Source organism: Prionailurus bengalensis, chromosome B1 (genome assembly GCF_016509475.1).
Source record: "Prionailurus bengalensis isolate Pbe53 chromosome B1, Fcat_Pben_1.1_paternal_pri, whole genome shotgun sequence".
Lineage (NCBI taxonomy): Eukaryota > Metazoa > Chordata > Mammalia > Carnivora > Felidae > Prionailurus > Prionailurus bengalensis.
This window is the reverse complement of record NC_057344.1, coordinates 2878757-2893143: the sequence shown is the minus strand read 5'-3', so window position 1 is coordinate 2893143 and position 14387 is coordinate 2878757. Positions and strand designations below refer to the sequence as shown.

The 14387-nt window shown below is 44.3% G+C and overlaps 1 protein-coding gene across 2 annotated transcripts in view; it reads left to right on the top strand.

The window, feature by feature from the left end:
• Positions 1-14387, top strand: part of CSMD1 (CUB and Sushi multiple domains 1) — a 2022422-nt gene that overhangs the window by 1784487 nt on the left and 223548 nt on the right. For both annotated transcript variants that reach the window (XM_043557450.1, XM_043557440.1), the window contains exon 37: positions 11249-11353. In XM_043557450.1, the coding sequence (XP_043413385.1) occupies positions 11249-11353 (105 nt within the window). The remainder of the gene's footprint in view (positions 1-11248; positions 11354-14387) is intronic.

Below are 14387 nucleotides of genomic sequence, written 5' to 3'. Positions count from 1 at the left end.
GGCACCATGTTTGTTGTTGGGAATAAAAAAGTCTGTCACTAAAAACAACACACTTGCACATCCGTATGCAGACGGCAGAACGTAATAATGTTCATAATCATAATCATATACGTTTTCATCAAATGTTCATAATCATATACGTTTTCATCATATATAAATATAATGTAACCTAGTAATACCTGTAACTTTTGGCGAAGATGTAATACCACAGGCAGGTGTTGGGTGACGAAGGAAGTCAAAAGTTGCATTTGCCTAGGATTTGGGGGAACAAACGAAGAAATATCTTAATGGATGGCATAAAATATCTGGGGAAAATTATAACATCTTAACAGATGAGTAAAACATGGGCAGATAAATCCAAGAGAGAAGAAATGCTTCAGGCAGTGAAACCCTGTGGTTTAGTGTGTCTGTCTATTATGCAGTGAACCCTTGCACAACATGGGTTTGAACCACAGGGGTCCACTTATACATGGAATTTGTTCAATAAACGGAGAACGAAACGGTAAACATACTTTCTCTTCCTTATGGTTTTCTCGAGTAAAACTTGCTTCCAAGGTATATCTTTTGCGATTTTTTATCTGAAGTTCAAATTTCATCATTCAAATCTACTTTTTATGTATCAACTAATGTACATCAGCCTGGATTAAGCCTTCTCTGGAATAACTACTGTCCCCTGTGTGTGAACTCAGCTTCAGATGTGTGATGTTATATTTCTTAGTTAATATTAGGAATAGGTTGATTTCTCAAAAAGAAGGGTTTAACCTTGAACGAATTTTTCCACCTAATTGTCTGAGGCACGAGTGTGTTGCTGAACACATGTACATACAACGTGTGTACATGTTCTTTGTATACAGCAAGGCAGTTGTATGGTTGATTGACCAAGGTTAGCAGGAATGGCTTCCTAAATGATAGTAAAAATGATAATAATAAAGGAAGTAAACACATTGCCTACGTATGTGGCAAAGAAGAACAATACTAATCTTCTCTTTCTTATTTTAGTTTTTGGAATTAGGAGAACAGAACCTTTTTTTCTGATATTTCACGTGTACAAATTTAAACATATTAAGTCAATGGATGTAGACGTCAAGATGCATTTCTAAGTAAAAATCGGGTTTACTTTTAATAGTAAACAGTGTCTCTAGCTAAATGTGTAGATGTTGGCTACACTTTTCAATTTTTTTTCCAGGTTTCTATTTCAATTCCAGTTAGCTCACATGGAGTGTGATGTTAGTTTCAGGTGTACAATATAGCGATTCAATATAGCATTTGATTCAATATCGCACTTCGGTATAACACCCAGTGCTCATCACAGGTGCCTTCCTTAATCTCCATCATTTAAAACCTATTTGGCATAAATACCATTGCAATGCAATTCTGAGCACGACCACCAGGAGTTGGCACACACTGCATGGGTCGAAGGCATGGTTTTCCAACTCCCCTGAGACCCCAGTCCCACGCTCAGTGCCCTTGGACCACCCGCCCTTTGACCGACTGGCTAAAAACTCAGGGGTTTATCTTAGTTTGAATCATTCTCTTACATAGCTCACAGAACATGAGAAAGCAATCTGCTAATAAATATCAGGAACAGCCAGATCAAGTGACTCATAGAGCGGCATCTGGGAGGGTCTCAAACATGAGCCTTCTGTGTCCTCAGGACATGTCACTTTCCAGGCACACCAGTGTGTATCACCAACCTGGAAGCTCTCCTGAGCTCTGCTCTCCAGACTTCCCGCTGGGTTTTCATTATGGAGGCACGATCCATTCAGTCCCTGGCTACAAGATTCGATTCGGTCTTCAGCTCCTTACCCCACAGAGGTTGGGAGGTCAGGCTGACATCATCTGGCTCAAAACCCCAAGCCGCTAAGCGCGTGGCTGCCCTTCCCACATGCGCAGCCACCACCCTATTTTTTGATACACGTGATCATAAGCAGAGCTACCATAAACTCCGGTGTGGTCTGAGGAGCCCACCTGGAATAACAAAGACGGTCCTGTCAGAACAGTCCAAGGGTAGGGGGTTACTGTGTGGATACCAGGAACAAAGAGCAGACAGTTCATTTACTACACAGAACCACATATTAACAGTGCGAGCAGAGAATGCGCCACTGTTTTGATTCTTTATCATTCTGAGATGTCACATATAAAAGGAATAACAAAAAGCTACTTAGTAAGGTCTTAAGAAAATATAGATGATGTGTAAGTTTTATAACATTGTTCTCTGTCCTCATAATATCTGCCTTTGGTCACAGTATTTTATGATACATGTTGGCTCGAGTGATTTTTATAATAGATGTGGTGGTATAGAGGTACCTGAGCCTAAAACATCCCTAAGATAATCGTCGATACGTAGCCTGTATTCTTTTCCGAAATAGAAATAAGGATTCATCATGTGTCAAGGTTGGGATTAAGAAATTCCTCCGAAAAAAATCATCATGGAGTTTGCTGTTGCTATCGACTTTCTTGCAAAATGTAAGATGCAAACTTCTTGTAAAAGTTCTAACCAAAAATGCAAAATGCAGATGTATTGCAAAATTCCTTGCAAAAATGCAAAGATGTAAGCTTTTAAGAAAACTAATATTAAGTTAAATAAAAGCGGGCGAGCAAGCAATGTGATCAAAAGAAAAAGTCATTAATAAATAACATGTGAAGATATAAATCCAGTTTGAAGTCATCTAATTGGAACTAATAACATGATACATTATTTTGTATAATGTCTTCTACCAAATTAAAAGAGTCTGTCCGACAATCTTTTCCCATGCACTTAGATTGAACTTCTTTATACTTAAAATCAATTGCATTAAATAATATACAGTGTTATGCCATATGCAAATATAGAATAATATTATGATATTGCAGACACACTTCTTTCTGAAGTTAAACAGACCACTTACATCTTGTGGTTTAATATTCCAAGGTTTATGTATTTTTGAGATAACCTGATAATGTTTGGGGGTGATTTGGTTGTTTCTAAGACCTTCTCACCTTCCAAGAGAATAGCATTTTTTTGTGAGTGAGCCTAGTCAACCACATCCTCCTCCTCTGGGCTGCTTTCAGCCTTTGTCACAAATGCATATTGTGGGAAAAAATATCAGTGAGAGCCACGTTCACAAATTCAGCATTTTTTACAGTTGTAGCCATTGTGAATAACAAGGGTATGTTCAATGGAAAAAAATAATTCGTGGTTTATGAATATGCCCAGTTGAAAAAATAATAGAGAAAATTCCTGATTTATACTCTACACGTACATGACAATAGTCCCCCCTCACCTGTACTTTTGCTGTACGTGGTCTCACTTACCCATGATCAGCCACGGCCCTGGAAGAAGACGATCCTCCTTGTGACGTATTAGCTGAAGGTCAATGCTGACCTATAGCTATATATCACATGCCTGCGTCATGCACCTGACTCTGTCCCACCAGGTGGGCATCTTACCGTCTCGCACTATCACAAGAGGGGAGCCTGCAAGACAGTAAGATATTTTGAGGGAAAGACCACATTCGCATAAATTTTACTATGGCACCTGTTATAATTACTCTGTTATTAGTTGTTGTTCATCTCTTACTGTGCCTAATTTATGAGCCACACTTCATCATGGGTGTGCATGTGTAGCAAAATGCATAGCATACACAGGGTTTGGTACGTTCCGTGGTTCCGGGCATCTGGGGGTCTTAGAATGTACCTCCTGTGGATAAGGGGGACTACTGTGTACTATTTTATGTAATATGGTGACGGTGGAGAAAGTGCTTCTCTTACATAGTTGTATACGGACCCTTTGGTTTCTTTGTTATTGTACTTACTGCTGCCCAAGGGAAGAGTAGTGCCCTTTCTGATGGTGAGAGCCTCTCGCTCTGGGACTCGGGTACATAATGAGCACACCGCTGTGGAAAGGAATGACGTCACAGTCATTCATCCGCGGAATAGTGGCCCAGGCAAGGCCTGTGTGTCTCTTTCCTTCCCTATGATTCGGCCGAGACCAAGTGTGCGAGGGTTCTTCTGTCTTTGCACCGCGAGCTTTGGGGGAAATTATCTTGGGTTCTGATTCCTGGCCAGTGTTTCTCTCTCTCCATCTCTCTCTTTCTGCACACGCACCGCTCCAAGCGAGTCCCAAGACAGACGCTGGTGTGGCCCCTCATGCTTCACCGGCACACCGTCGGAAGCCCGGCTCCTTTTTCGTTTGAGGGCTATGTGGCATTTGTCCGGATTTAAAAAGAAGAGCTTTATTTTACTTCTGGCTATGATCTTCTCTTTATTCACTATCGGACGGACTCCTGAGGCCATGAAGGATGAATGGTTTCAGACCCAGTGCACACAGCAGGGTATCTTCCTAGCTGGAGTTAATTTTGTGAGGGATGGCATGAATTTTAAGATTTCCTTGTGACTGCCTTTCTTTTCCCATTGCTTGCTGGGTGTGTTTGGAACAGTCGGGACCCGACAGAGTGGACGAGCAAGATGGTAGCTGGTCAGGTCAGAAGGCTGGGCACGTACGTGGGAACTGGGGACCTGAGTCATAGAGTGACGGCAGTGAGAACCAGGTTTCTCCGTATTTGCTAAAGGAGTTAGAGACCTGGAAATGAGGCGGGCTACTTGGATTTGAATTAGAGGTCTCAGCGCAAACTCGTGGTTTTAGTATGTATAGATGAAACTACACATGTAAGCCTGCGTGTGTGTGTGCGCGTGCGCGTATTTCCCACCTCTGTCTTTTGGCAGATGTCAAGCAGCACCCCGGTAGCCAAGAACCCCTCTGGCACCCAACGCTGAGTTTCTGGATATCAACTTAATACTGTTTTTCCCTAGAGGAGCAAATATTCTTGGAGAAATGAAGCCTCATTTTTCAGGGCTCTGGTAGGAAAAACACATTTCACACACACACACACACACACACACACACACACACACACACACTGAACTGCTCTGTATAAAATAGAAATCTATGAGCCCATCCCAATATAAGTAGCTACATGCATAAACGAAATGAAGGAAGAAGAACGATTTCCCTCACAGCACGCAAACTAATACGTCTGGCTGGGAGGTGGAATGAGAGGGTCATCATGTGGCAACTGCTCCGATGATAAGCAATTCAAACTGGAACATCCATGCCTGCCAGAACTGCTGGGCCGAATTCTGGTGAGAAACGGCGCGTTCGCGGTCTCGTTGCATCTCCCCGCCTAATTGGTACTCACTGGGAGCAGGAGAGTAGGAACTCCGGAGGGGAGAAGCCCGGCAGATTCCACTTTGGCCCAGCGTCAGTGGTGGGGCCGCCAGTAACGGACATGGCATGAACGGGCGTACTGATGGGCCCGCTGTCAGAGCAAGCAGACATGCGAGAGCTTGATTCCTCGTGGGGCTGCACCTGCGCTGCTGGAAAGCACCCCCGTCCCGGCCCATCTAACACCAACATGATGCGCCGAGAGCAGGGTTTGGAGGAACTGCCCCGAAGGAGCCCGTGCAGCCCGAGCACAACAGCCCCCTGGCACCCCCAAGACCGATTGTGGAGCAGATGAGACAACCAGGCAGGAATACAGTGTCAGCTTTTAACATTCTGGCCAAAAATGCGTAGGCCGAGTCGAATAGCAAAGACCATCAGACAGACTCAAGTTGAAAAATATTCCACTCAAAAAACGTGCTTGTGTTTTTGGAAAGTATCGAGTTGTTAAAGGTGTGAAAAGACTAAGAAACTCTTCTGGATGGAAGAAAACAAAGGGAGCCGAAGATTGAATGCGCCGCGTGATCACGGACAGAATCCTTCGGCTACGAAAGCCAGTGTTGGGGGAAATCAAATGAGATCTGTGGATTGCATGTTTGGAACTACCGTGTCTGTGTTAGTTTTTCCTTGATTTGAGATGTTCTGGTGTAAGGAACACACACTGAAGTTTTACAAGAAATGGGCCATCACATTTGTAACTTGCAAATTGTTTAGAATAAAATAATGTCGTATATACACACAGATATAAATTAGTAATAGAGATAAATATAATTATTTTTTTAAATTTTTTTTTCAACGTTTATTTATTTTTGGGACAGAGAGAGAGCATGAACGGGGGAGGGGCAGAGAGAGAGGGAGACACAGAATCGGAAACAGGCTCCAGGCTCTGAGCCATCAGCCCAGAGCCCGACGCGGGGCTCAAACTCCCGGACCGCGAGATCGTGACCTGGCTGAAGTCGGACGCTTAACCGACTGCGCCACCCAGGCGCCCCGAGATAAATATAATTATTATATAGTATAGAGAGATACAGTGATATGTGGTGTTTTCGTGCTATATTTGCACCTTTTTAATGTTTGTTTATTTTGAAAGAGAGAGAGAAACAGGGAAACGGAGTGAGTGGGTGAGGGGCAGAAGAGAGAGAGAGAGAGAGAGACAATCCCAGGCAGGCTCCACATTGTCAGCACAGAGCTCGACATGGGGCTCGATCCCATGAACCATCAGATCATGACCTGAGCTGAAATCAAGAGTTGGACCCTTGACCAACTGAGCCAGGCATCCTGAATCTTTTTTGAGGTACAAATGATTTGATTTTTTTTAATGATTTGAAATTTTTTGACAGGAGCTTTTTAAAATTTTTATATGGCAAAAGGATTATAAATCAGTTTTAACATTTCAATACTTTTAAAAGTATAATCAATATTTAAACTCTTTATTTCTATGGCACTTTAAAAAATAACTATAAGAGAATATTGAACCCATTTTAAAAGTTTGTTATTGAGTAAAAACAAACAAGAACGAGTAGTTGTTAAAGGTACACATTTTGGGAAAAACAATTGACTTCTTGAATGAATTGAACTTTTAAAAAAAATTTGTTTGAACATCCATATATATACATATGTATATATGTATACGTATACGTGTGTATATTTACATATACATATGTATACGTATACATATGTATATATATGGCTTGTGTTCTAAGCCGTCTACAATCATTTTTGGAAGTAGGCAGGCTATAAATTATAAATGAATGGAATAGATCAAAAATCATACCAATTTGTCTGTGCTGAGAATAGAATCTGTAGGGCTCTAATACCATTTCTCAGTTTTCTGTGTTAGGTGTTGCTCTATCTAGGTCACCGTAAAACAATATGATCAAAAATATACTGCCTGTGGCAACACTTTTAAAAACATCCCCCAGCTGGGTTTTGTGTGCTGGGAAGAACTTCCTGTCTAGTGCAGTCTAGAGAGGCCCCCGTGGGCGCTCCTTCACGGCAGGTGTGGCTTGGCCTCCCTCCAGCTGGGGCCAGGTTCTCCCTGCACGGCACCCTCCCAGGCCTCCCTCGCTCATTGGTGCCCGTGTGTCTGGTGTGCCCCCCGAGGCGTCGAGATCCGGCATCTTTTGTAGAGGAGCGAGTGGTTATATGTCATCCTAGAGCTACAAACAAAGTCATTCAGGCCTTGCTACCATCAGTAATAACACGTAGAGGGAACCTCACTCACACAGCATTGTCACATACGTGGCAGTTTATCACTCACATGTAAGGGACTTAATATCATGTTCATTTTAGGGGCACCCAAGTGGCTTAGTCCATTAAGCATCCAACTTCGGCTCAGGTCATGATCCCGTGGTTTGTGAGCTCGAGCCCCACGTTAGGCTCTGTGCTGACAGCACGGAGCCTGCTTGGGATTCTTACTCTCTTCTTCTCTCTGCCCCTCCCCACTTGTGTTCTATCTCTCAGAAAATAAACAAATAAACTTAAAAATACACATATCATCTTCATTTTACGGAACTGGAGCATATTAAGATGTTTGCGGTGATGAGCTAATTTGTGTCAGGACTCAGGCGTGGAAGCAGGTTTTCTGACCACACCGTAACTCAGTCAACCAAAGACAAGCAAACCAAAAAGTTGAACAATGTGCAGTAAATACCTGTATGTACAGAGTCCTCCCCTGGGCCCTGAAGGCTGTGAAGTAAATTTTGGAAAGTAGAAGTTAGGGTCTCGTCTCCCGAAGAGAGCAAATTTGAAAGAACTGAACCAAGCAGGAAGCCCTGCAGAGGAGTGTCGTCCTCCACGTGAAGGCAGAGAAAAGCTGTGTTGCTACAGACGAGGGCGGCCTGGGTGGTGTCTAGAGGAGAGGGTGACTGGGTCGTTGTCTGGTCTTTGGTAGAAGACGCATGGGCGGGAAGCAAGGAAGGGCAGCACTGTTTAAAGGAGTTTGAGTCAGGGCGTCTGGTGGCTCAGTCAGTTGAGCGTCCAGCTCTCGATCTCGGCTCAGGTCGTGATCCCAGGGTCGTGGGATTCAGCACCGTGTTGGGTTCTGCGCCGAGCATGGAGCCTGTCTGGGATTCTCTCTGTCTGTCCTTCTGCCATTCCCCCCGCTCGTGCTTTCTCTCCCTCTAAAATAAATAAATATAAATCAAAATTAAAAATGCAGCAGAAAAAGTCATCGGTTACCCCAAATTGCAGGTAAAACCAGGCAGACAGTAATGCAGATCCTGTCATGGCCCCTGATTTGGTTAGACTAGTTAGATCAATGGTAACATGTCATTCTTTCTGCAAAGATTATCTAAAAATACAAAACTGGTACTTGTTACGGCAGCACACTTACTAAAATGCTTGTCGTGAAGGGCACCGGCTGGTGTGGGAAGTGTTGAATCACTAAACTGTACCTATAGAGATAACACTGTATGTTGACTCTCCTGGACCTAAAATATTTTAAAGTTGGGAAACCACTAGAAAAAGTACATGAGAACACAAAAATAATACCAGAGAGAGAAGACAGCAAACATCATACACAATGAACAAAAATGGGTAAAAATCGGTGTTTTTGGTGGAGGTCTCTTTCTTGTCTTGATGTGGACAGGTCTTGAGTCAGGCCAACAAGTGGGTGCCGTGGACGCCTTCCTCCCTCTTCCTCCTAAGTTTCTCTCTGAGGCCTCTTCTCTCTGACCCAAGTGAGCATTATCTACAACAACCAAGATATGGAAACAGCCCGAGTGTCCCCCCATAGATGAATGGATAACATAGATGTACACACACACACCCACCCACACACACACCCACCCACACCCCCCCCCACACACACAGGAATACTACTCAGCCATAAAAAGGAAAGGAATCTTGTCATTTGCAGTAACATGGTTGGATCTAGAGGGTATGATGCTAAGTGAAATAAGTCAGTCAGAGAAAGACAAATACCAAATGATTCCACTCACATGTGAAATTTAAGAAACAAAAGAGTTGAACAAATAAAAAAAGAAACAAACAAAAACCACTCTTAGATGCAGGGTGATGGTCACCAGAGGGGAGGAGGATATGGAGACAGGTGACATAGATGACGGGGATCGAGAGTCCACTTACCTCGATGAGCACTGAGTGATGTATAGAACTGTTGAACCCCTACATTGTACACTTGAAGCTAATATGAAAATGTATGTTAGTTACAATTGATGTTTTTAAAGAGGGTAAAATGGGTCAAAAGAAAAGAGAAAGAGCATCATAGGCCTACAATTATGGGAACACCTCCAACAGAAAACATGAGTTGTGAAAAAGAGAGAAGAAGCTAGAAATATAGACATTGGTTAGATCATGCAGGGTCTTAGGTCAAATCAAGGAGGCTGAAATTCCATCCTAAGATCATCAAAAATCCACGAGAATTTCCGTATGAAATAATCATATGTCCGTTAAAAAAAAGAAAGCTTTCCGACTCCTGGGTGGAGAATGAATTGGTTGAGGGCAACAGGAGATTCAGAAAACAGGTCGGGAGAGCGTTGCACTCGTCCTGCTCCCTAGTACTGGCGGCTGGCCCTGGGGCGATGGCGGTGAAGGGGGAGGGTCTGAGGAGGCTGGCCAGAGGGGGCCTGTTGGCAGATGGCAGGGCGGGGTCGCAGAGAGAAGGAAGCCTGTGACGGGCCATGAGCGGATGCTAACCGCTTGTTGACTGACATGGGGACACCGGAGGTTGGCCAGGTTTTACAGGCATAGATTATGACTTAGGTTTGCACACTCCGCCCGCAAAGGGCCTTTGGATACCTGGGGAGGTGAGGGCAGCGGGAGTCCGTACCTGGCTTGTGGACGGAAAGCTGGTGGGGGAAACGGGATCGTGGCAACAGAGAGAAGGATGCTGGAGAATCTTCCCTCTGCAGTCACGTTCATCTGTCTTGGATAATTATGGACTCATTTCCCTATTCCGTTGTTTAAAACAGCGTTTCCTTCTTTCCACAGCAGGGTTCTGTCCAGCGCGGCCGGTTGTGGTAATTTGCTTGTGCTGTGATGAGGTTCACCCTCATCTTGAAGCACGTGCGTGTCAAGACCAGGGGATTTAAACTCGCTTATCATTTCCCATATTTAGTACATCCTCCCAGAATACTTGACACTTCTGATCGAGGAGCATGTTCCTCGTCCTCAGCCCCCTCCAGTGTCCGCTCTTCTATCACGCTTGTCCCTGCCCTCGATACCTCTCCTGCTGACTTTCTGTTTGTCACAACACAAGTCAATACATTTTAAGGGAAGCAAGCATCATGTCCTACACCTGTATTTTCCTCTTCACTCATGCTCAGTTGGAATCGTTTGCAGATCTCAGTGGGAACATTCTTCAGTTTGGATCCCCCAAGGACGGAAAAGAGAACGTGTAGTCAAAAGGAGCATTTTATCAGTATTTCGGATCGGTCCACCCAGGCTAACTGCTCCCCCAACCTCCATAAGACTTGCTCTTTTGAGGTTTTTAAAATATTTTTTAAGTTTATTTATTTATTTTGAGAGAGAGAGAGAGAAAGAGAAAGAGAGAGGTGGGGAGGGACAGAGAGAGAATCCCAAGCAGGTTCTGCACGCTCAGCGCAGAGCCTGATGCGGGGCTCGAACTCACAAACCATGAGCTCATGACCTGAGCAGAAACCAAGAGTCAGATGCTTAACCGACTGAGCCACCCAGATGCCCCTCATTTGAGTTTTTCCCTCTTTGTTCCAGTCAAAACAAAACAAACAAACAGACAAACAAAATGATTGTGTTGTTAAAAGAATGGCACTTGAAAAGCCAGTGCACCAGTGCCTGGTAGAACGTAAGAATTTGTGTGTTCATACCCTGATATGTTAGAGACCCGTCACATCAGCTTGAGGAGGGCAGAGAGATGTGCAACTTTTTGCTGGACTCGCACGAGAGAAAGGCATCAAAGGACAGAAGCATCAAAGCCCATACTCAGATTCAGTAGGTTGCAATCAGACAGACCGCAGGGCTTTGTAAACCTGAACAGATAAACCCGTATATTTTTTCTAGAGAAAAGTGAATGCATTTGTGATGTTAAAGTCCCCCACCTGTTTCTTTCAGGAACCACGGTCCCAGCTCTTCTGAACAGCACGTCCAATCAGCTCTGTCTCCACTTCCAGTCTGACATTAGCGTGGCAGCCGCGGGCTTTCACCTGGAGTACAAAAGTAAGGTCCCCTCTTTCTGCATCCGGCTTCTGCTGTTATATCGAGTCATGTTCTGAAAGGAAAAACAAATCCGTGCCCTCATTACGTAGTAAAATATCCTCGTCCCAAAACGCCTCTCCAAGTTGCATGAAATTGGGTCATACAAAATCTGCCCCCATGAAATACATAGTATAAAGAGCAAACTAATGAGGACATGTCAGTTAGTATCTGGAATCGTTGGATAAATGAAGTTCGTGTCCGGAAAAATTGTTCAGAAGCACAAAAAGTAACCGTGTGTGCTGTTCCTGGTTTTCTTGGGAGTGGTGTTTATATTAGCGGCCAGAAACCCAGAAAGTCATCATTTCCACGCCGATTATGGTCACAGGGCCTCCAAGGTGGGTGGCGCAGGGCTATCACAGAGCCTCGCTGCACGCTGCCCGCTTCGTGTATTACTCATTTTAATTGGAAGAAGGTATCGCGAAGGAGACGCTAACCTTTTAAAAATGAATGTGAAAAGTGAGTTAATAGTCTGATAAATGGGTTGACAAAGGTCAGATTCACAAATCTTCTTTGGCGTTTGATGACGCAGGTAAACCTTGTAAAAACGAAGTAAGACTTTCCAATGAGAGGCAGGTTTATTTTAGGACGTGTTTTCAAGCGCTAAAAATGCTTAATGTCGATCTCCATCTCCTTTAATAAGTGGTTGCAAATAAGCAAATACACGGATGGCTTCAATAAGTGATCTTTTGAATGGAGATAAACAGTTCGCCGAGACGAAAATGCATGCATGTTTTTGAAAGGCCAGATTTCCAGCTGATGATAAATATTCCGGACCAGACACAAACCACAGGGCTGTTTCCCGTTTCGGTTAAATTTCCCTACTTATTACAGGCATTTGTATGCAAGTTTATTCCAATTTATTTGAATAGGACTACTTTGGTGACAGTGTAAAAGGATGCTGTGGGTGTTATTTACGTAGGAAATGTCTGGAAAAAATCTGCCAGTCTGATGCATTTCGTGAACATCTGTAGATAGGGAACTATCAACCTCATTTATGATGGCGCTAATAAATTCGCTAATACTTTCAGCAGTGTTAGAACTGATGAATGTTCTTATCTCTTTCTTCCAAACTTATCTTGTGGCTTCAGGCTTTTCACTTACTTCTCATAAAGAGAGGTGCTAGCGAAATGATTAGTCTGCAGTTACGAGGACGTAGGATTACAGCTTCAACAATATAATCTTCTATTTCCCGCCCTTCACTCTATTTCCCGCCCATGCACTTCGTTAGAAGAGGAACACCAAGATATTTCTCACCGAAATGAATCTTATTTACAAATCCACAGCCTTGCTTAATTACTTAACGGGCTTATATTTTAGTTGGCCAAACATAATGCTACGGTCCTGTTTGTTAAGATCCGCTTGGAGTGGCTGTTTTTCGATGCCAGCACCATTCTGATACTACCTGTGTCGTTCGTGTGTTCCCTTACCCTCTGTGTATCTACAGGCGCGCGTTTCTCTGTTCTCATTCTACGTGCAGAGTCTAAAATGTGGGTTATAGAACGTGTTCATAGAATTAACCTTAAGAAGGCCAACAGCAAACAGTATAGGGACCGTGGAAATAAACTGCCCGGAGATTGTCTGATGCTTTTAATCTCTTGACCTATTTTTGCATCTACCTGAAAATAGGTACCGCCTGTCCACAAGTCTCTAAATCCAGATTTGTTCCTAAAATTGAGATCCGTGAGATCATAGTAAAAACAACAAAAGCCCCCGCCCTATGCCAGGTCTAAACATGTCACAGGTCCTTCCTGCTTTGTCCTCAGAAAGCCCTCTTTTTGAGGTACGCTCCTTTTTACAGGAGAAAGGACACAAGGCAGTGTCTTCAGCCCGCACAGGCTCTGGTCACCCTGCTTGTGACCCGCGGAATGCCCAGAGACCCTTCGTCACGAAGGCGCTTTACCAAAGGCAGAAGCAGCGCCTGCACTGTTGCGTTTGACGAACAGTGACACCGAGGGTCACGAGTAGTTGGGGGACACGCGGAAGGGAAGGAAGCCTGCAGGTCGGTGTTGGAGATGCGGCTTGTCTGGCACTGAAACCAGAGCTGTGATCGCTGATCCGCACCTGCTTCTCCGTGAAGACTTTCAGTTTCTCATCCAGAAGTGAGCGCCTGGCCCCGGTAGTGATAATGGGCCATCTTTCCGGATGAGCACTGATAGGAATTTCCCCAACAGAAAACAAACATTTTTATCTGAGGGGATGAAGCATGAACTTTTAATGACTGAGAAAGCAATTCCAGGAAGGTCTGATCAGATACGGGTGATCTGGGTTCTCTTGCGGGGTCCGAGCGGAAGCTCAAGAGATCGGCACCGTTGAGCGCGCCACGTTCTGGAAGCCAGATGTCCATCTTTTAATTTTTTAAGCAATTATTTATTTATTTTGACAGAGGCAGAGATGGCGCGAATGGGGGAGGGGCTGAGAGAGAAGGACAGCCTACCCCAGGCAGGTTCCACGCTGTCCCCACAGAGCCTGACGCGGGGCTTGAACCACGAACCGTGAGGTCAGGACCTGAACCGAAATCAAGAGTCAGACACTCAACTGACTGAGCCACCCAGGCGCCCCCGTCCTTCTTTTCTTTTATCTATCTGGGTAGGAAGTTTGACACGGCCACACAGAGGGACACGGTTGTCACCCTTGCTCTGGGCTCTTTTCTTCAGAAAAACTACCAGAACAGAACAAAACAAAGAAGCAAATACACGGAACCTTAAAGATGTATGTAGGCAATGATGATGCTGGGTTACCTAGGAAATTACGAAATCTGAGCCAAGGGTGCGTGGCACGAACCTGCCGCTGGGGAACAGTCTGGTGGTAGCCATTCTAGAGCTCGGCAGGAAAGAGCAGAGAAGTTTGGATATATATGAACATAAGCGTGTCTATTGACATACGTGATATGTGCCATATACAGCAATAGACCAGGGTTGGTTGACTTCACTGGAATTGGTGGGAGGAGAGCTAATAAGGTTGAAGCCATGCACCCTGTCAGAGTGTTTGTCTTTGT